Consider the following 20,327-nt stretch of genomic DNA (forward strand, 5'->3'; position numbering starts at 1 on the left):
TAGGAATACACCTACATTGACTGTCGTTCGACTATGCTATCTAGCTCTTCACAGCCTCATCAAAGAACTTCATGATGATCTCACTAGCTTTTATCACCGTTGGTCCTTGAGGTACCGATATCTGTGAGAGGTTGATCTCGGTGTCAGCCCAGCAATGCCCCAAGCTTGATACCTTGTAATGTTGCAATCCGGCCTCTAGGTTCCCGCACTTCCAGGATAGATGCTGCACCTCTCCATTAAAAAGGATTTCTTCTGTGTTGCTTTCGCATCCATTTCGCTCCGCCCACCAGTCCAGCCAGTCTGATATCGCCGGCTCAGGGCCGCCGTCACCCTGACCGCCTGCGTAGCGCACAGTGCTGTCGTTGCCTCCGTGAATCTCCAGGATCGGAATGGGGAGGGCACTAGGGTTCGGATTGCAATTATTGTCAGGGCCATTGATATCTGTGTAGAAGGCTCCGGAATGAGAAGCAAAAGCCTTGAACAGAGTGCTGCCGAGTGGATCGCAAGCCAGTGTCCCAATAAAGCCGCCGCCATTAGACATGCCGGTTGCAAAGATCTTCTCTTCATCAACGCAAACGTTCGATTTGATGTCTGTGATGATATCTGTGACGAACTGGATGTCTTCTTGCACGGTTGAGGCTGTGTGATATGTCGGCCCGGCCCAGCTGCCGTCAAGGCCATTGGGATAAACAACGATTTTCTAAATTGCAGAGGTTAGCGTGTTATGTTGCAGCAATCCAGAGAATTCTCCTACATCTGCGCTGTATCGCGACTGGCTCAACTTGGTATCAAGCTCGAGAAAAAGGCCAACGCTGCTGGAGCCATGGAATCCGACAACGACTGGGTAGGGCTTATTCTTGTCGTAGTTCGCGGGTATGTGGTATGAATAGCTTCGATCCTTTCCGTTGCTCTGCAATCCAAAGCGATAATGCGTGAAGTCCGTCGGCCACTGAGTTTTGCCACAGCCGGAACTTGCACGGCTCACAACTTTAGGCGCGTGCACTTGAGGTAGGCCAGCAGCAAGCTGCGCGAGGCTCGCAACGGCCGCAACTGCGTCGCAGACCTTCATTCTCGTTGACGACTCGAAAAGTGGTGAAGAAGGAACAGCTGATCAAGCTGCGTGGTAACCGGCCTTTTGGGAGGTTGCCGCTTTGGGCACCCTGGTCTTGTTCATCAGGAAGGTGGCATCCCTGAAGATGTGATTGGCCGTTCATTGAATTGCTGAAGTCACCTGAAACCCCGAAGCAAACAAATCAGCACATCGCGTCTGTTTCGATGATAATCATAAAGAGTCAAGTTATTTTTACGATTTATAAGGGTAGAACACGACTTGCGCCGGAATTGAAGGCTGCAAGGCTAAAGGCTTAGTCAGCAATATGCTGAGCACAATGGACAATAGGTGAGCTCCAAAATGGAAGATACAGAATTTTCAAATCCTATGTACGATCGTCCCGGACCTGCAGGATGTTGCTGTTAGCCCTTCCTCAACCTCGGTCCATATACCTTCTGCTTCTCTGTACGCCTTCCGCGTAGTCTTTTGCACCCGTCCTTTGATCCATTTCTTGCATACGATCTGTATACTTCCTGGAAACTCATCGAGTAACACCATTTCAACGGTATCAAACCTCAGCTCTTCCGGCAACATGGGGGGCAGAGGATCTAGTTTCGGCTCGAGATCCTCACGGAACGTTATCTTCGTGTCGCACCTCGGGATCTTTGCTCCGAAGAAGTCACCTTCCTCCATCCGAATCACCTCTTGAGCAACGATGCTGGATATGTTTAAAATCCCTAGATCCCAGACAATCTCATAACGCCAGAATGAAGACATGAGATCGAAAGCACGCGTGCGAATCTGATGATCACGGCATTTGATCGCTGTGTAATATAGAGGAGGATTCCAGCTTAGGTCCGGCCAGGGACGGCAACGAGTTTCTGGAAGGCGAGAAACATTGCAAATCCTTTCACTGGGTACACCATCTGATGCGATGTCACTGCATCGGTCCACAATAGCTAGGAATCGTGGAATATGATGATCAAAAATCTTCTGTTCCGGCGACAAACAGGTAGCGCCCATGATCTCGGCCATGGTGTGGTATATCCGAAGCATATTGTACCCGTTGAGTTCATCGTCGTCATTTGTATCTGCCATGGTGGCCGTGAGTGACCGCAACCATGAATCCAAACAGCCTTGCATGAAGCGTTGTTCCGTTAAGATCATGTTCCAGTAGCCATCGGGCCAGTTTGCGTAGGAACCATTTCGTATTGGTTGGGACAATAGATTGATGCCATCGAAAACTCGATCCAGGTAGTGTCGCGCCTCGTGGGAGGAACTGAACTTAAGCGTCGGAAGGTCTGGTGGTAGTTTCGGCGCGAGCGTGAAACCCGTGCCAGATCGGAGTATGGAGAACTCCATCTGAACATGCAATCGAGTGAAAGCTTCTGAGAGAAAGGCATCTACACGATCCTGGTTTGATTCCGAAGACGACTTGAAAGAGCCATCCTTTGGCTGCTTCCGCTTTCTGTTCGTCTCGTATTTCAAGTCAGCCAACACTTTCAAACCACCGTCGAGATGGTCGTAAGCCCGCTTGTAAGTGCCTCGTAGTAGCTCGAGATAGATAAAGACGAGGCAGGTGATCAAAGTTGTTCGCATGGAGTGTACCCCAGAATCGTGAAACCTGGGTTGCAGGTATTGGATGGACTTGCAGTAGTTCCGGAGCAGAAACTCCTCTTGCTTATCAGGAAGCACTAGTACCCTATTCCTAGAAGCGCCATCAAGCACTTTGCGTCTGTGGGCCGAGCTTATAGCTACCAATAAGAGTCAGCTCAGGGCACTCTGAAGCGGACTAGCTCAAACTCACCCAGCACCGCATGCAGGACCGAGGGCTCTTCTGCGCACGCTTGGACCAATAGAGACTCCCAGAGATTATTATACTTGCGGCTGTATAAACCCGGCAGTCTTGCCAAGGTCTGTTCCTTGAAGAACTGGATATGCAGATGCTCTTCTGTGTTCGACACTGGTATCACAGGCGGAAATGGACTCCTTTGAACAAGCGACGTCCCGCTATCAAGACAGTGAGTCGCAGGTACAGGTTTTGCTGCAGCGCTTGCAGCTTTGCGCTGTTCGTAGCGGTTTCCGCCCCCGCCCCAAATGCCATATCCATCACAAACTCTACCGGTAGAGATACAAGCACGGCATGCAGGCCAACCCTCGTCGCACTTCACTCTGCGAATCCTGAGGCGTGCTGTAAGCCAAATACAGCATCATGCTACCAGGGGCCGGGAGGCACGCTGTCACTTACTTGCACGTCCGGCATCCAGACTTCACCTTACGATGGCTTCTCTTTGTTGACATGGGACGGCTATCCGTAGGCTTCCTCACCAGGTCAGTCATTGTAGAGCCGGGCTTCAGTAGTGAGTGAAGCGGATCAACAAAAAGTGTAACAAGCGAAGTGCAGGTCGAGGGACAATGGTGAGCTCGGGAAACCCGGGAGAGGATTGGCCATTGTGCATGAGAGGACTGTCGTTCTCATGGTCTGGGATTTGGCATAGCGTCGGTGTGATGGAAGTGCCCCAGACGTGTTCAGCAGGATTGGCTCGCTCGCATTTGGAAAGCTCCGATTGGACAGCTACACTGACTTGTGGGGACGGCCGCAGGTGGAAAGCGCGCATCCATCTTTCGGCACGGCGCACAACACGAGCTCATGCGTGGAATGATCGCTCTGGGGCGGCCGCGCACGTGCTGGACAGCAGCGCGGTGTAGTAGTACTGTGTTTCAAACAAGTAGACACGTCAAGATTGGCAGAGCTAGGAAGGTGCTGTAGCCCCAGAACTTACTGTATAAAGCTAGTAAAATTTTCCCACTTAAAATATACGGCTCCTAGCTCTTTTTCTTCCATCCTTACTCTGTGGACTATGGAGCCTCTCAAGCTAGTCAAGAAGAACAGACGCCTCTGCTGGAGAATCTCTATGATATAAGGACTTCATCTTAAATCTGGCACTCATCTACCCGGAGGCTGACGTGCGTGAAATGTTGAGCACAGTCGACCATGTTCAGATAAATCCATAGGTATACATGGCCCAGCAGAAAGCAGCCATCCAACATCGTTTAGTTTTCTCGGCTGCTACGCTGCCCATCTTCGGGTCGATCTTCAGCGCTCACACCTTCCTGCTCCTTGTGGCGTTGCCATCCTGAACGCTTGATCGACGTGAAACAAGCAACGTATGCTTTCCCGCCCTGGCGTGGGCTCTCAGAGGGCATAGACCTCGATGCAAAAGGGCTCAATCCACGCAGTGTTCTGCATTGCAGGGCTGTGGTGGTGATGGCGTCGTGGCTGCATGCTGCGTGCCTTTGCTGTGATTGGCCGAGAGGCATGGCGTCATCCAGGGTCTCGCAGGGTGCCCCGCTACGCGCCCAAAATTTTGGCTACGGGCAAGCAGCGAAGAGGGTGAATGCTGCCCCGCGCTGCACTCGGCCGTTCCTCTCGTCGTGTATCACGCTCTCCGAAACGGTTCATCAGCATTCCGTACCGCAGAATGGCTGGCGTCGCCTCCACGTATGACGGTGCGCAGCCTCCGCTCCCCGCTCCCCGCGCCCCAGACGCGTCCTGACCGCCTACAGAGCCCGTCCACATTGCCGTCATTGGCGGCACGGGCATCCAGTCGCTCCCCGGCTTCACCCTTGCCGCGTCGCTGAAGATTGACACGCCGTGGGGCCAGCCGTCGTCGCCCATCTCCATCCTGCACCACCCCTCGCCCTCGACGGGCAAGCCCATTCCCATCGCCTTCCTCTCGCGCCACGGCCTGCACCACGAGCTCGCCCCGCATGAGGTCAAGAACCGCGCCAACATCGCCGCCCTGAGGAGCATCGGCGTGCGCACCATTGTCGCCTTCTCGGCCGTCGGCTCGCTGCAGGAGGAGGTGCACCCGCGCGACTTCGTCGTGCCCGACCAGATCATCGACCGCACCAAGGGCATCCGGCCCTTTACCTTCTTCGAGGGCGGCATGGTGGGCCACGTCGGCTTCGGCGACCCCTTCGACACGAGCCTGGCCAAGATTGTGCGTCGCTGCGGGCACTCGCTCGAGGGCGAGGGCGTCCGTCTGCACGACACGGGTCTGCTCATCTGCATGGAGGGCCCGCAGTTCTCTACCCGCGCCGAGTCGAACCTGTACCGCTCTTGGGGCGGATCCGTCATCAACATGTCGGCGCTGCCCGAGGCGAAGCTGGCGCGCGAGGCCGAGATTGCCTACCAGATGATCTGCATGGCCACAGACTACGACTGCTGGAGAGGAGGCCCGGACGAGGACGTCAACGTGGAGATGGTTATGGCACACATGAAGGCCAATGCCGAGAACGCCCGACGCTTTGTCGGCGCCGTCCTCGACGAGTTGAGCAAGGAGGAGCACAGCGAGCTGGTGCTCGCCAAGCATCTTGAGGGCCAGATGAGGTTTGCCGGCGCCATGACACACAAGCACGCCCGCGGGCCGGCGGAGAAGAAGCTGCAATGGCTCTTCCCAGGCTACTTCGATTAGGCACTGCAATGGGCAGAATAACTGCCGAACGTCCCTATCGCCTGTAGAAGTCGCCTCAACTATCCACATAGAGCACAGTATCTGGCCGGCAACGGCAACGGCAACGAACTTTACGAGCGCGACCCAGAGCATATCTAGATGTTGACCTTGCGTCTTACCCTAATCCCATGCCATCAGATCGCCCAAAGAGGAAGGTCAATAATTCCTCCAAAAACCCCGTCCCAGCCAGCCATCGAGTTCCCGCATTGCGATATGCACTCGATGCTAGCGGCCGCTGTCCCGTGCCCCGCGGAGAGCAACGCGTCGAACCGACAGACTGTCCCGCCCCAGATCTCTCGCCTTGAGTTTGCACCTTCCTAATTCCGCTAGACTGATGTCGTCTATCGACTTCTCCGCATGCAGGTCCAACCTCGCAAACATCATCATTCACATCGCGAAATGAGCCCACGTGTAATGTGCCAACTTGTCTAACACCGTCATGTCTGCCTTCTACTACGAGTAAGGAAGCCTGGTGTTACTGTTTCAGCATGGCTGGTACAGCGCAACGGCTTGTACCACTGCCAGACCGTTGAAGCGAGTATTTGACCTTCGTACCTGGCAGCACCAGACCCTTGGTCTCTTATCGTGTCTGGACGCTTGTTGCGAATTGATCGACTGTCATTATCCTGGTAGACTATCCTAGTCGATCCGGGAGCAATGACATCAAGCACGTATAAAGCCAGACATGCTCCCAAGACTGGCAGGATGGCCTACCGTACCAACAAGTGGTCCATTGTCACTACTACCGTAACGATGGTCCTACTCGCGTACTTGTGGAAGGCCTTTCTGGCCACCACCGTTGTCGCGCCGCTCACATCTGCGGTGCCGTCCGGCGGGCATAAGTTCCCAAAGCTGCTTGATGCTACGGCGAGTGAATTGACCGCGGGGCTTGAAAAAGGGGAGTTTACGAGCGTAGACCTTGTTCAGGTAAGTCAAAGGAAAGTTTTGCGATGTGAAAACCTACGCTAATTTCACCTAGGCATACACCGCTCGAATCCTGGAAGTCAACTCTACGTTACACATGGTCACAGAGTTGAACCCAGATGCTCTGAAGATCGCCAAGGCTCTCGATGCTGAGAGAAAAACTGGCAAATGCAGAGGGTAAACTGTTGTAGCCATATGTTACCTTGTGCATCGCTAACACTTGCGCAGACCTCTCCATGGTCTCCCTATCCTGATCAAAGGCAACATCGGAACGGACGACTTGATGAACACCACTGCTGGCTCCTACGCTCTTGTCGGCGCCAAATTACCCCGAGATTCTACTGTAGCAGCGAAGCTCCGCAAAGCCGGGGCCATCATCCTCGGAAAGTCCAACCTCTCCCAGTGGGCCAACTTCCGATCATCCAACAGCTCGAACGGATGGTCTGCATACGGCGGCCAGACTTATGGTGCATACTACCCTAAGCAGGACCCATCCGGGTCCTCTTCAGGCTCAGGTGTTGCGAGCAGCTTAGGCCTGGCAGTCGCAAGTCTAGGATCTGAGACCGACGGATCCATCATCTCCCCAAGCGACGTGAACAATCTCGTTGGCATCAAGCCGACTGTCGGATTGACCTCTCGCGCTCTCGTTATCCCAATTTCAGAACATCAGGACACCGTCGGTCCTATGGCACGCACTGTGAAGGATGCTGCGATCCTACTGCAAGCGATCGCTGGTCCTGACGCTGCCGATAATTACACATCCGCGATTCCGCACAAGGGCAAGCTCCCTGACTATCTTGCAGCGTGCACAATTGGTGCTCTCAAAGGAAAACGCATTGGTGTTCCGCGTAATTACATTGGGCCCCAACCTGCACCCGTTGCCGAAGCTTTCGAAGCTGCGCTTGACATCCTTAGAGAGGCCGGAGCCACCATCGTCGACAACACGAACTACACTGCTTATGCGGAGTGGGTACGGAGCAATGCTGAAACTGTTGTGCTCGACTCTGATTTCGTTGCGAACCTCGCGAGCTATCTCAAGCAATTGACCTACGACCCTACGGGCGTCAAGTCTCTGGCCGACGTAAAGAATTTCACGCAATCTTTCGGCGCTGAAGAGTACCCTAGCCGCGACACAGCAACATGGGATGAGTCACTCACACTTAATGTCACGTATGGTTCGGCTGAGGCGTGGGCTACATACCAGTACAACCAGTATCTCGGCGGTGTAGGCGGCATCCTCGGTGCTCTCAGAAACCACTCGTTGGACGCTGTTGTCACGCCATCAAGTGTCTCGTCAGGTATCTCAGCCATCATCGGCGCACCCATCGTCACGGTCCCGCTTGGATCGTACCCTAAGAACACGACGGTAGAGTATAACAGCCGTGGCAACCTAGTTGCGATTGCGCCAAACCTTCCCTTTGGAATCAGTTTCTCAGGAAAACTTTGGAGCGAGGCGAGTTTGATCGGTTTTGCGTATGCTTTTGAGCAGAGGACGGAGGTGAGGAAGCAGGTGAAGCCGTACTTGGTCCCGAAGACGGAATTGGCAGATGTGGTTGGTGGGTACTAGATAAATCCAGGCTTGGAGTACAATTATTGAGTTAGCCAACCGCCTGAAAGCGATAATTTGCCGGTCATATATGCACTTGTAGTGACAATAGTGCTTGATTTTCGAACTCGTTCGAGCTTTACGCACATCTCTTACGTATTGTCAAGCAAGGGCATTGACACGGATAGTCCGATGAGTTGCGTTCCTCATCGTAGTTAAGAGCGTCGCCCACACAGGGCTTAAGGTCTTCCATTGAGTTTGACAACGGCGCAGTCGCTGGCGCGGACAAGTATGTAACCGTGCGCAAATAAAGATTGTGGCTCGATCGGGGTGATCATGTTCGAGTGACAAGCTCCACGAGAATCACGCGAGAGCTCGCGAGAAACACACGAAATTCAGCTCAATTGACCACGTAGAGCCTTGCTGACAGAGTCGGCGAGGCTGCGGGAGTTGGTACCTGTGGAAGAGCCACATCAACGCCGGTAGCCTCTCGTCTTGGGGCGGACTTAAGATATCGCACTACCGTAATTCCACCATCCTCCACCAACGCAACCAATCCACGCCTGGACTTCCTCCGCCCTGCTCCTTCTCCTAATCCTAACACGACTAGCGCTGCGCTTTGGGGAGCCAAAGTCCGTGTCCCCTCCCTGACCTGCGTTCGATCAAAGTACATCAGGGTCCTCGGGATTAGGGTCACTCCGTCGCCTGCGGGCAAATGTCGCTGTTGCATGGTTGCAATACGAGCTTGGGTCTAGCGTCTGCCCTACTGCTGCCCTAACAACTGTATTCAGCGGTACAACCATGAACTGTCCTCGGAGCATAGCCACGACTGGTAGGTATAAAGAGAAAGCTCTCCAGGATCAAACAAGCTCCTCATCACACCAGCTCGTCTCATCTTCTCAACATAACATACCTTTTTGCGCATACTAGAAATATACCACTCCAACATGGTAAACAATCGCATCAACAAGGTCGCCATAGTCGGTGTACGTACGCACTTCAGCTTGCCTTGACCTCTCACTTCGGCTCAAGTAGGACAGAAACTGACTTCAACCAGGCTACAGGGCACATAGGCTCTCATATTGTCGCTGAGTTGCTCAAAAATGCCCGTCATGAGATCACCGCTATCTCGCGTCAAGGCAGTAAGGCCAAATTTCCCTCTGGCGTCAAAGTTGCTCAGGTAGACTACTCCAAGGAGGAGTCCATCATTGAGGCACTGTGCGGCCACGACTTCCTCATCATCAGCTTGAGCACGTCCGCAGCACCTGAGACTCACCCTACTATCTGCAAAGCTGCTGTGAAGGCTGGCATTCACTGGATCATGCCTAACGCCTATGGAATGGGTAAGATATTTCCACAGAAGCTCATACACTTTACACACGCTCGACTACTCACACCTTCCAGACATCAACAACGTCAAGTTCATGGAAGAAAACGTATACGGCCCCGTCGCCAAGAAGGCCATCGAAGACGTCAAGGCAGCAGGTGGCAGTTTCATCAACCTCGCGTGCAGCTTCTGGTACGAGTGGTCCCTCGGCGCAGGCCTGGACTGTTATGGCATCGACGTCGCTGCCAAGAAAGCGATCCTTTTCGACGACGGCACGCAGAAGATCAATACCAGTACGCTCACGCAGTGCGGCCGCGCTGTCTCCGCCCTCCTCAATTTGCCCATCACCAAAGACAACGACAAGCCCGCTCTCGAGGACTGGAAGGACAACGCATTCTACGTCTCCAGTTTCCTGGTCAGCCAGCGCGATATGCTCGACTCGGTGCACAGAGTGCTAGGTGACTCGGACGAGGAGTGGGAAATTACGTCTGAGCCTGTGGAGGAGCGCGTGAAAACGGCGCTGCAGGACATGTACAAAGGCAACTATATGGGGTGGGTGCGGGCCATGTACACAAGATTCTTTCATCAGAATGGTGATGGGAATTTCGAGTCGAGACACGAGCTGGCGAATGAGCGGTTGGGGTTGCCGAAGGAGGATCTGGATGCTGCGACGAAGTGGGCGGTGGAGAAGCAGCTGAGGGATGGGTTCGTGTATGAGCGGTAAACTTAGGAGAAGAAAATAACGTGCGGGAGATAATGACACACCGAATTTGGTAAAGCAGGCCTATCTATCTGAAAATGTCATGGCAGACCTGCAACCCTTGTACCCGTAATGCGACCTCCACTGACCAAAGTGGCCTCCTATATTAATTCGTTGATCACCACCAAGTCTCTACACCATATAGCCAGCCACTATGTCATGAATAAGCGGGCCGCAGGTGATATATAATGCTGCTGTAGGGTGTATGCATGAGTGCTTAAGACGTAGCTGAACACCCATAGTCTGTACAACCATACTAACACCGCGGCCAGCCACATCTTAGTATGTAAACCGTGCAACGGGATCACGATACATTGTGTGAAAGTTACCTGAAAAAAGCGGTTGATGATGCACGTTGGGGTTGAGCGTGCTCGGCGCCCAAGCTTATGGGAAGGTGGCGATGAGCATTGTAGCGTAAATTGCGGATAGAAGTTCTCGTTGTAGGTGTTGGGCACATTTCCAGTAAGGACATCTGAGAGCTGCGTTTGCTTCTTCTATCACACCATAGGCTGTACGTGCAAGGATTTAACGCTTCATGAGGGAGGACATAGCTCAGTCTCGTGGGAACTGCGACTGCAAGATAGAGTGTCTGCTATTGCTATCAAACCAATCTACCCCCAGGCTGGGCTACAGGCCAACTTCTAGCCCCAGCATTGGATCAACTGGACAGATTAGGATTATTTCGGGACCCAAAAGAAATTCCTCGTCATGCTTGCGAATAAGGCCCCTTGTCTCAACCTTCGAGGTATGACTCCAGCCGATCTGTGCCCAGAACATACGAACACAGCCAACCTTTGATGCTAGAGAAAGCTGTTCACACTTTATGATTGGTAAAGATGAGACGTATATGGGAAACGATATGCTTGCTACATGTGCATCTTGTCTGTTCTTGACAGGTCTGCTGTCGGGTCCAGCTGAGTGTCGGAAGGTGTAGGGGGCTGTTTGATTTATCATAATGCATTAATCTCCGACCGACGCAGAAGGCTGCAACATCACTCTGGCGTCGGCTTCACAGTCAAAGGCTGAAGAGTTAGACACGCTCAAGTATAATAGAGCACAAAAAAACCACCTTAGTCGGTACTCACCCCCAACCTATCCTTTACCTCATCCACATTTATCCTCAAAATCAAATACACTTGTATCCCAACCACCATGAAGTTTCCACTCTCGATGCTCGCCCACTCGGCCGCGGTCCTCGCAGCTCCCACCTCAACCGACGCTACCACAGACACTGTTCTCATCAACTGCACCTATGGCTTCAACTACGGCGGCTCCGACCTTCTCTCTATGGGTCAGCTCACACCACACCTCTTACTGGTAGCCGTCCATCTTTCGCATACAGATGCTGACCAATTCCAGGCAACTACGAAGGCGACATCAATAATCCCTTCACGGCAGCTGGCCAGCCCACCGATGGCGACCATGTCCTGTACAGCCTCTTCAACTCGAACAGTGTTATTATCGGGAAGGTTGAGTTCATCAAGTTCTGGGGTGCTGGTGGCTGTGCCAATGCTGGGACGGGAAATGATGACTACTGCCCTGCTCAATCGACCAAAAATTCTGCCATGTTGCGCACTGCTTTGCCAACGGTAATCTTGGCCGTGGCTCCAAGTTCAGCATCGAAGTATTTGTCCTAAAGGTCAGCAAGTAATCCGTAGAATCTTTGCTGGTGAGGTGTGGTCAAGTCGGAGGACTGTATATCGATGATGTGCACCTGGCCACGTTCGTCCTGTCCCTCCTTTCTAGCCTCGGGGGCACTCAGGCTCAGTGACTTGTCATGATCATGCCCAGGGGTCGAAACAGGTGTGGGAAGTCCACGTTCAACTTCCACGACCGCGCCTTCTGAGATACCATCATCGTTCAGCTCGTCAACTTCCTGTCCATCTTCTGGAGCCCGATCGTTTTTCATGCGCTTTTTAGCCGGGAGCATGTCTTTGTTGTACCACTCTTTGAACTTTTTTCCTATTCGTCCTTTCTAGATCTAATGTTAGCTACGTATGAGATGACTAGCTCGAAGAATGCGGACTCACATGGCGCGGGAATGGTAGTCTATTTACATCACTCGCATCAATGCTACGAGAGACAGACCTGGCAAGAGGATCACAATTATGTGATGCAGTTTGTCCCAGTCAGAATTTTCAGTGACACACTCCGGTCTGGGAACAATGGAATTGTGTTGACGCTGTGTACCTGTTTCAGAATGATGGGAGACACTGGTCTCTCGCACGCCAGGAACCGGGGCTATGGGGATGTTGTAGTATGCTAACCCTCTGTGGTTCGCAGTGCGGAGTTCTTCAATGATGATAGTGCGTGTAAAAACACAGGAGAAGCATGTATTGCACCAACCTGAGCATAGTAATGAAAAGAGAGAATCCATAGCTGAAGGTTTTCCATGTAGCGTATATACAATGTTTGCAATGGCGTTCATGAGGCTCTCCGAAAGGAGGTGCATAAGCCACACAGCAACGAGAGGCGACACTGGGATACCACGTGCATACCCTTGTTGCAACGGTTGGCTATCATGAAAGTTCCTCGCATGACGCGTTTCCTGTTGCGACACTAGACTGAGATTTGGGGATGCTGGGACTATGGCGGACCGTCATGCCTTCACTGTGTTTGCAGGCTGTGCCCCGAGCTCTGCTCTAGATCGAACAAGTATGGCTGCTGAAAGATCAGGGATGAGTTCAACCCTGTGCAACAAGGTATCTGAAGCTGTTCTGAAGACTGAACACAACTCATACATACAGACTTAGTATACGGTACTTAGTTAGGAGCAAAGTGGGCTCAAGACATCGTTTAGGAACATGCTAACGGAGACGAATGGGTTTGAGATGGGCGTCATTAAGCGGGTCTTTGTGTGCATCTCTTAGAATTAGCCGTTTCATCTTCATAGGGAGTAGTTATGGCAACTCGTGTTAAAAGGATTCCAACGTCGTCTCTCAATGTCGTCTCCAGCATCAACTGGTCAGGTGTCTAATTGTTCGTTATGCTATCCTCTCTTGCAGTAACTCCTCGATATGTGGGTTCAGCCAGTACTGGCGCAAGACCTCTAGCGACATATCCTTTGCTCCCGAAATAGTTCCCCGGCAATTCTTTTCCTTGCAGCGGCAGTCAAATGGCTGCGACATATCAAACTCCGTACTCGGGTAAAAGAAGGTGAGCTCGTCGCCCGCCTTCAAACCTTCTTTTAGATCTGGGTTGACGCGAACCTCCCATCTCTGCATGTCGAAAACCAGCGTAGGTCGACAAGAGTGGTTTATGTATACCAGATCGCAATTCAACTCAATGTGTAGATCTCGCGATGCTTGGACCGAGGTGTATGCGCACTTCGCAGGGGTCGGGTTCGATATGCGCGCAAAAGTGGCACCGGCGGGCAGGTCCACGAGAGAGACGGAACGTGCTGCGAAGTCGCCTTCTAGGTGTTCGACGCGGAGGAGGCGAGTGAGGTCAGGCTTGACCCAGGCGGGCACAACGTCGCTCGGCCCATTGAGCCGTCCCGAGGGGATTATGATGGGTTCCGCAGACGATTTGACTGCAGCAGCCTTCCCGTTCGTGGGAGGCGGGGCGCTCGTGGTAATTGCGGCGGGAGGCATTGCGATTTCGACTTCGACGTGGCGTGCTTCTAGGTACTTTCCAGAACGTACCGGCACTGCTCTGTATTAATACGTTTTGTCATAACGCGTCCCCCCACAAGTCCGCAGTGGGTCGTTCGGGCTAACCAACATGCGATGAAGTGTGGAGATGGTTAGCTTCTTTGCATGTGGCCTCCATGTTGCCGAACAGCCACAATCCAGTCAAAAGAGACAGGTATGAGCTTTGGACCGAGGCTCTAGGCTTGAGTGGACCTTGTTGTTGGATGTTTTCGTCTAGCAGGTACACGTGAGGCCCTTTGTCTTGTGGCAAGTACCGAAAGCCGCGGTAAGCGAATGGGCTTCGGCAGCACTACATCGCGGGATAGAACGTGTCTCTATTGTGCAGCGAGAGTGCGAAACTACATGGACAATTCAGGCACGAGAAATTGGAAGAAGGGATGTTCTGACCAAAGACACCAACACAGGAGCGATTACACTGGACGCCGTGTCGTGAGTTCAGTCGTGGTCAATGTGGGGGAGAAATGACGCAACGACCACGTGCCTGAGCTAGGCTTCGAACGGCTAGCCATGTGCAGGTCACTCACATCCCATTCTAGCATTCACATTCATTCCTCGTATCCTATCTCCATGCTATCGTGTACAGTGCTCCGCGCACGCCTATAGAAAAGGTTGTGCAGATAGCACGCGTTTCCCAACTGATTTATTGTCCATCTCCTCCAGCTTTACTCTTGCTAGGGCTGATGAAATGTCTCCTCTACGCGTGGGCCTCGCTCCCGCTTTCTCTGCAAGGTCAACAGACTGCAACTGGAGACGCATCTATGAGACCGTTGAAGTGATAATGTTTCTACTCGACTCTTAGACGCTACAATTGACCGGTGACCGGCCACTTTGGGGTTTCACGTTTTGTCAACACTGCTGATCTACTCATTTGAGGCGTGAATCGGGCAACTCTCCCAGCGAGCTGCAGTTTTGGAATCTTCTTTGCAGACGAGAAGATACGTTTCTGTTACTGTTTCGCTTCCTGGTTAATTGTCACCGTTGCCCCGCTCTCAACAAATTTGAGTGGCACCTTTGCTCTGGAACCACGGCGCAGAGGGGCGCAGAATCCCCAGCAGCACTTAAACCCATCGTTATCTCGCAAGCTCGCTGACAGCCTATCCCACAGTATTCGAACCCCCCACAATGCTGACGTTCCTGCTCTATTCTATCAGCTTTGTTGGTCGGCCAACATCACACCCTCATGCTGACTGTTAATACCCTGTGACGCCAAGTTTGCCCACCTGCGCAACCTCCGCCTCTCCTCAAGCAATGGAGACTAAGAGAATCGACACGCGGTCCGTATCTTGGGATCTACCCCCCGATTTACGGGACCGTACCCAAGGTTGGGCACCCATGGAATCCAATGTGCGGTACGCAACGCTGGTACCGGTACCACACCGATCCATATTGACCATAGTTCGTTATCGATTTTTTTTTTCTCAGGATATCTGTATAAGCAGCTGCAGTAACTTTCCCTCCCGCAATCCTTGAAGTGTGCTTTGCACGTCCTTTCACAGTGGACACACCTGCCCCAGCTTTGCTCATTGCACACGGAGTCCCCAACCACTCGGACATAATGGACTGCGACCAAGCTTCTATTGCATCCAGTGTGCAATTTTCTTACTCAACAATGTCTTTAGCTTCGACACAGAGTTGGGAGCGAGTCACTGAGAAAACAGAAAGGTCTCTACCTGCAACGCGCGACGCACAAGCAAGCCTAAGTCGTCCAACTTTACCCTCCTATCCCTCACAGGCACCCAGCCAAAAATGGCGACGCGAAGACGGGTTCTGGCGCTCCTTCATCGCCATCTGTGTCCCGCTCCTGCTCTCCGCGCTGGAAGGGACCGTGACCAACACCGCGCTCCCAACGATATCGGATGCTCTCAACCTCAGCACCTCATTCTCATGGGTCGCTACAGCATTTCTACTTGCTAGCACGATTCTGCAGCCTCTTTACGGCCAACTCGGGGACATGTGGGGTCGCAAATATCCCATGATGGTGGCAGTAGGTGTGTTTGCTATAGGCAGCGGCATATGCGGCGGCGCGAACTCAGGCGGAGTATTGATATTCGGTCGCATTGTGCAAGGTCTAGGCACTGGCGGCATCGATCTCTTCGCTGAGATGATACTTTGCGACATAGTCCCGCTCCGGCGTAGGGGTCCTTACCTGGCCATCAAACACGCCGTTTTTGCCATAGGCACGACTTTGGGACCGCTTCTGGGAGGTGTCTTCGCCGAGCACGGATGGCGCTGGTGCTTCCTTATCAACATCCCGGTATGCGTCGTCTCCATGCTCATCATTTACTATTGGCTACACGTCGGCGGTGGCATCAAGATCAAGAACGTCAACGTCAAGGACGAGATCAGCAAGGTCGATATGTTCGGAACCGTAGCCCTCACAGCAGCTGTCATCTTGCTGCTCGTCTCCCTCAGCACTGGCGGTGCCTCTCATCCTTGGGACCATCCTGCCATTGTCATACCGATTCTCATCAGTGTCGCATGCTTCGTCGGCTTTGCCTTCTACCAGCGCTCCAAATACTGCACCCACCCCGTTATGCCAAAGGAGGTCTTCTCGAACCGCACCACGAACATCGCCTTCGCGCTGACCACAATCCATGGCTTCATAACATATGGCTTCCAGTTCTATCTCCCACCCTTCTTCCAAGCCGTCAAGGGCTCCACACCCACGAAGTCCGGTCTCGAAGTCCTCCCCACAACGATCGTCATCGTCGCCCTCGCTGCCGCGGGTGGTCCCTTACTCTCCCGCTGGGGACGTTACAAGCCCATCCATATCATAGGGTTCGGCTGCATGGCACTGGGGCTCGGGCTCTGCGTTATGCTCGCCAAACATAGCTCAGTAGGAGCATGGCTCATGTTCCAACTTGTTGTTGCCGCCGGGTGTGGTATCGTCATCTCAAGCATGCTTCCCGCAGTCCAAGTCAAGCTCCCAGATACCACTACGGGCCAGTCGTCCGGCTCTTGGGCATTCCTACGCGGTACAGGGTCCTTGTTCGGCGTAGCAGTCCCCGGTGCAGCTTTCAACATCCGCTTCACGTCGTTGCTGTCCAGCATTTCGTCCACCTCCGCACGGGAGCAGCTTGGAAAGGGGCAAGCGTACCAGCGCGCCACAGCCAACTTCGTGAAGAGGTTTGAACCAGATGTGCAGGCTGAGATTGTTCACACATTCACCGAAAGCTTGAAGTGTGTTTGGATGATATTTTGCGTATTGGCTGGAGCAGGGTTTGTTATGGCGTCGTGCGAGCAAGAGCACGAGATGCGGAAGACGCTAAATACTGCGTATGGGTTAAAGACGCCGAAGAGCGTAGGGCAGACCCCTGCGAACACTGCGCCAGGAAGCCCGGTGTTGACGCCAATGCCGGAGAAGAGTATTGAGAACGTGGAGGCAGGACCGGAGGAGGGATCTTGTGAAGAGACGGTGGAGTGCGATAATCATTCTATTCCGATCTAGGGTTACATCAAAGGGAAGCTGCATAATTTCGGACTATCAATCCGCGCTGGAAAGTCGACTTTCGACTTTCGACTTTCGACTTTCCTCTTGTGTTTTGTGTTCTGTTACGTAGACTAAGCCATGCCCCCCATCACAGTGACCGACACAAAAGACTGAAAGATTTGGCACACACCTGATCTTGTATCGACTCACTCTATTCTACGCTTATGAGCTTGAAGTGTAGTCATGTATCGTCTATGCTAGCATGGTCCGTTACCGGGAGTCCAATTCCCGTTGTCAACCAATATTTCATTCAATCTCAAGCAAGAACTCCAACAAATGCTCGTGAAACTCTATACTAACATGCTGCCAACGCTGAACCCGTACTTCTCGGTCTCTACACCTGTGCTCAAATCAGGTTTAAAGGGAAGACTGCTTCTTGTAGTCTTGGAACTCAGCTTCGTTGCTCGTCTTCGTCTTCGGTCCACCCTTAGATCCTCGTCCTCCAAAACCCCATCGAATCTGGTTGGCCCATCTGCCCTCCACGCCGAGGTCATCTGCCCATGCCCAGACAAGTCCGGGGTTCTTCTGGAACATTCGTCCAGCGAAGACAACATCCAGATTGTCCTTCTCGAGGTATCCATTTGCCTGCTCGCCATTCGTGATCGATCCAACGGTGGATACGAGCAACTTGTCGCCAACTTTGTCCTTGATTGCCTTGGCGAACGGCTCCTGGTATCCTGGGCCGCCCTTGATCTTCTGCTTCTCGTGGAGACCAGCCGAGGAGACGTCTATCACATCGACACCCTTGGTGGCCAGAATCTCGGCGAGGCGGACGGTTTGATCGATGGTCCAGCCCTCAATTCCGGCCTCTTGCAGCCAGTCATCGGCGCTGATTCGGAGGAAGAGAGGCATGGTATCTGGGATAGCGGCTCGGGCAAGCTCCACGACCTCGATTGTGAGTCGGATGCGGTTCTCGAAGGAGCCGCCGTACTCGTCGGTGCGGTGGTTGGATGCAGGCGAAAGGAAAGAGTGCAGGAGATAGCCGTGAGCATTGTGGATCTCAATGGCATCAAATCCGGCCTTCAGCGAACGTCCAATAGCGGCCTTGAAAGCAGCCTTGAAGCTCTCGATGTCCTGCCTGGTCATTTCCTTGGGCTGCGCGTGCTTGTCGTTGAACGCGATGGGACTAGGTCCATACACGTTACTAGGCCAGCCACCCATTGACTCTGTGGCGATGTCGCCCATGCTGAGCCATGGTGCAACGGTGCTAGCTTTTCGGCCCGCGTGTGCGAGCTGGATGGCGATCCGCTGGTTCTGAGAGTGGGCGAACTCAACAACGCGACGCATCGGCTCGATCTGGGAATCTTGCCAAATACCGACGTCCTGAGGAGTTATGCGACCTTCGGGAACAACGGCGGAAGCTTCAATAAATGTAAGACCGGGCCCACGTTGAACAATGCCCCCGATATGGGTGAGATGCCAGTCTGTCATGTGTCCGTTATCGGCGGAGTATTGGCAGAGAGGAGAGACCTGAGAGTGTCAGAGATAGTCACGTTCTGTCCTGGTCCCAACAAGACGTACAAAGATGCGGTTCTGAAGCTGAAGACCGCGGATCTTGAGCGGCTTGAAGATCTTAGGGATTTTTTCGCTGCCATCCTTCATGCCCAGGGCCGTTCCTGCGCGAGGGTTTTGAAGCGGTGTGAAGTAGGAGATCTATGCGTGTCAGCTGAGATTCCACGATAAAAGCTACTTGAAACGTACACCAGGTGCAGGCCTGTTTACGAGGTGGTCCTCTCCCTCGACGGTCTTCGCAAGCCCATGGTGCGCGTGTTGTGTATTCGTCATGTTTTTGAACAATTTGATATTGCAGAAACTCACAAAGAGCTGAAAAAGACTCGGGTATAAGGCTTAAAGGACTGTGCAGTGATGAGTGGGAGACGCTGGGGAACGCGCGCAAGATTTATACTTATCCCACTCTTCGGACAGGGCTACGGTTAGTGACGTCCTGTCGGAACCATTGACAAGTGAACCCTGGCCGCGGGGCAATCAGAACTGCCCCGCCACCCCGAAGAGGAAAGCACGCCACCGTGCCTGGCTTGATTTCTAAGGCGTTGATTCTTTCTGTGGGCTCTACTGGACGTGTTCTTCGTGTACAAAAGGTAAGCGCAAGCTCCTGGGGGTGTACCTCCCGATGCGGAACCATGTAATGCGGGATCTGCTGCTGTAAGCATACTCAAAATGTTAGTGTGCAATCTTGCGTGCTGCCCTACCATCATCCATCAGCTACATAATGACACAATAATGCATATCAAGCAGTCCTGGTGTCCAATGAGTGGCTGTGCTGGGTTTCTAAGCAGCCCACTTGGCCGTGAAAAGCAGTCGGTGGTGTCGGCATTGCATCTCCTCCGAACCTTCGCCGCAACTCTGTCAGCAAGGTTCAGGTAAAGCTGTTGAACTCTTCACCGGTAAATCCGAACTTGATGCCGAATGCAGAGGACGTATGAGCAGATTTACATGATAGCACACGAAAGCATCGGCTAATCAGAGCATGTTCGCATGCTGTGTATCGGGTCCACAAACTTCCTCCACGTTCGGCCCGAGCATTGCTGTTCCTCATCCCCGTGTATCATGCTGATGAATACCTTGATGAACATCACTTATGTTTTAGCATGCTTCCCAACACCTGGATCGTCATCTCAGGCCGTGTCTTATGGCCTTGATGACAGCACAACTATCAACCTTCGCCGATGCTCGCCGTCCAAGCCTTTAGTGCCGTAATCGACAGTCGAAGAGTATACCAAATGCAGCATGTGGTCGCAATGCTGAATCTGTAATGAAGGAATGAAGCACTTGGGATCTATCCTCTGTCCTCTACAGCATTCCTGGCAGTTCCATTCGCAAGTGTTGGTAGGTTCGATCGCTACAAATATTTGTTACGTTAAGCGACACCATCGTCGCGTGAAGATCGTATCCCCCACTCGAAATTGTGCGAATAGCTATTATGCAAAGCCGTATCTTAGGCAATGCGATATTGGTGTCTTTTGTGCATGCCATCATAGTCGAAGAATGTGCAGCATATCGGAGCTCTGCGGCCTTGGTGGTTTCCTGGCGAGGCCTGA

General features: G+C 52.8%; 9 protein-coding genes across 9 annotated transcripts; 5 read left to right on the top strand and 4 right to left on the bottom strand.

The window, feature by feature from the left end:
• Positions 1-40: 40 nt before the first annotated feature.
• CC84DRAFT_1155754 (alpha/beta-hydrolase) lies at positions 41-1,069 on the bottom strand (the record flags this gene model as incomplete). Its single annotated transcript, XM_018176950.1, has 2 exons — positions 41-700; positions 755-1,069. 2 exons carry the CDS (start codon positions 1,067-1,069, stop codon positions 41-43), a joined length of 975 nt encoding a protein of 324 aa, XP_018030243.1.
• A 234-nt stretch (positions 1,070-1,303) lies between these two features.
• CC84DRAFT_1222226 (uncharacterized protein) lies at positions 1,304-2,650 on the bottom strand (the record flags this gene model as incomplete). Its single annotated transcript, XM_018183343.1, has 2 exons — positions 1,304-1,356; positions 1,504-2,650. The coding sequence occupies 2 exons, from the start codon at positions 2,648-2,650 to the stop codon at positions 1,304-1,306; spliced, it is 1,200 nt and encodes a 399-aa protein (XP_018030244.1).
• A 1,777-nt stretch (positions 2,651-4,427) lies between these two features.
• Positions 4,428-5,842, top strand: CC84DRAFT_1168789 (Methylthioadenosine phosphorylase). Its single transcript, XM_018179489.1, has 2 exons — positions 4,428-4,561; positions 4,619-5,842. Exons 1-2 carry the CDS (start codon positions 4,534-4,536, stop codon positions 5,527-5,529), a joined length of 939 nt encoding a protein of 312 aa, XP_018030245.1. The 5' UTR covers positions 4,428-4,533; the 3' UTR covers positions 5,530-5,842.
• Positions 5,843-6,321: 479 nt separating this feature from the next.
• Positions 6,322-8,059, top strand: CC84DRAFT_1180731 (amidase signature enzyme; the record flags this gene model as incomplete). Its single annotated transcript, XM_018180503.1, has 3 exons — positions 6,322-6,495; positions 6,548-6,669; positions 6,721-8,059. 3 exons carry the CDS (start codon positions 6,322-6,324, stop codon positions 8,057-8,059), a joined length of 1,635 nt encoding a protein of 544 aa, XP_018030246.1.
• Positions 8,060-8,683: 624 nt separating this feature from the next.
• CC84DRAFT_1168790 (NAD(P)-binding protein) lies at positions 8,684-10,149 on the top strand. Its single transcript, XM_018179490.1, has 3 exons — positions 8,684-9,024; positions 9,096-9,381; positions 9,443-10,149. Exons 1-3 carry the CDS (start codon positions 8,986-8,988, stop codon positions 10,087-10,089), a joined length of 972 nt encoding a protein of 323 aa, XP_018030247.1. The 5' UTR covers positions 8,684-8,985; the 3' UTR covers positions 10,090-10,149.
• A 1,128-nt stretch (positions 10,150-11,277) lies between these two features.
• Positions 11,278-11,762, top strand: CC84DRAFT_1222230 (uncharacterized protein; the record flags this gene model as incomplete). Its single annotated transcript, XM_018183344.1, has 2 exons — positions 11,278-11,416; positions 11,485-11,762. The coding sequence occupies 2 exons, from the start codon at positions 11,278-11,280 to the stop codon at positions 11,760-11,762; spliced, it is 417 nt and encodes a 138-aa protein (XP_018030248.1).
• A 1,347-nt stretch (positions 11,763-13,109) lies between these two features.
• Positions 13,110-13,718, bottom strand: CC84DRAFT_1190718 (uncharacterized protein; the record flags this gene model as incomplete). Its single annotated transcript, XM_018181134.1, has 1 exon — positions 13,110-13,718. One exon carries the CDS (start codon positions 13,716-13,718, stop codon positions 13,110-13,112), a length of 609 nt encoding a protein of 202 aa, XP_018030249.1.
• A 1,615-nt stretch (positions 13,719-15,333) lies between these two features.
• CC84DRAFT_1190719 (MFS general substrate transporter) lies at positions 15,334-17,226 on the top strand (the record flags this gene model as incomplete). Its single annotated transcript, XM_018181135.1, has 3 exons — positions 15,334-15,364; positions 15,539-16,660; positions 16,691-17,226. 3 exons carry the CDS (start codon positions 15,334-15,336, stop codon positions 17,224-17,226), a joined length of 1,689 nt encoding a protein of 562 aa, XP_018030250.1.
• A 468-nt stretch (positions 17,227-17,694) lies between these two features.
• Positions 17,695-19,050, bottom strand: CC84DRAFT_1050164 (NADPH dehydrogenase; the record flags this gene model as incomplete). Its single annotated transcript, XM_018173461.1, has 3 exons — positions 17,695-18,738; positions 18,790-18,921; positions 18,970-19,050. Coding segments are annotated over 3 exons (1,257 nt in total), but the record flags the coding sequence as incomplete, so codon positions are not given.
• Between the last annotated feature and the right edge of the window lie 1,277 nt (positions 19,051-20,327).

The sequence above is a fragment of the Paraphaeosphaeria sporulosa genome, assembly GCF_001642045.1.
Source record: "Paraphaeosphaeria sporulosa strain AP3s5-JAC2a unplaced genomic scaffold CC84scaffold_13, whole genome shotgun sequence".
In the NCBI taxonomy this organism is placed as follows: domain Eukaryota; kingdom Fungi; phylum Ascomycota; class Dothideomycetes; order Pleosporales; family Didymosphaeriaceae; genus Paraphaeosphaeria; species Paraphaeosphaeria sporulosa.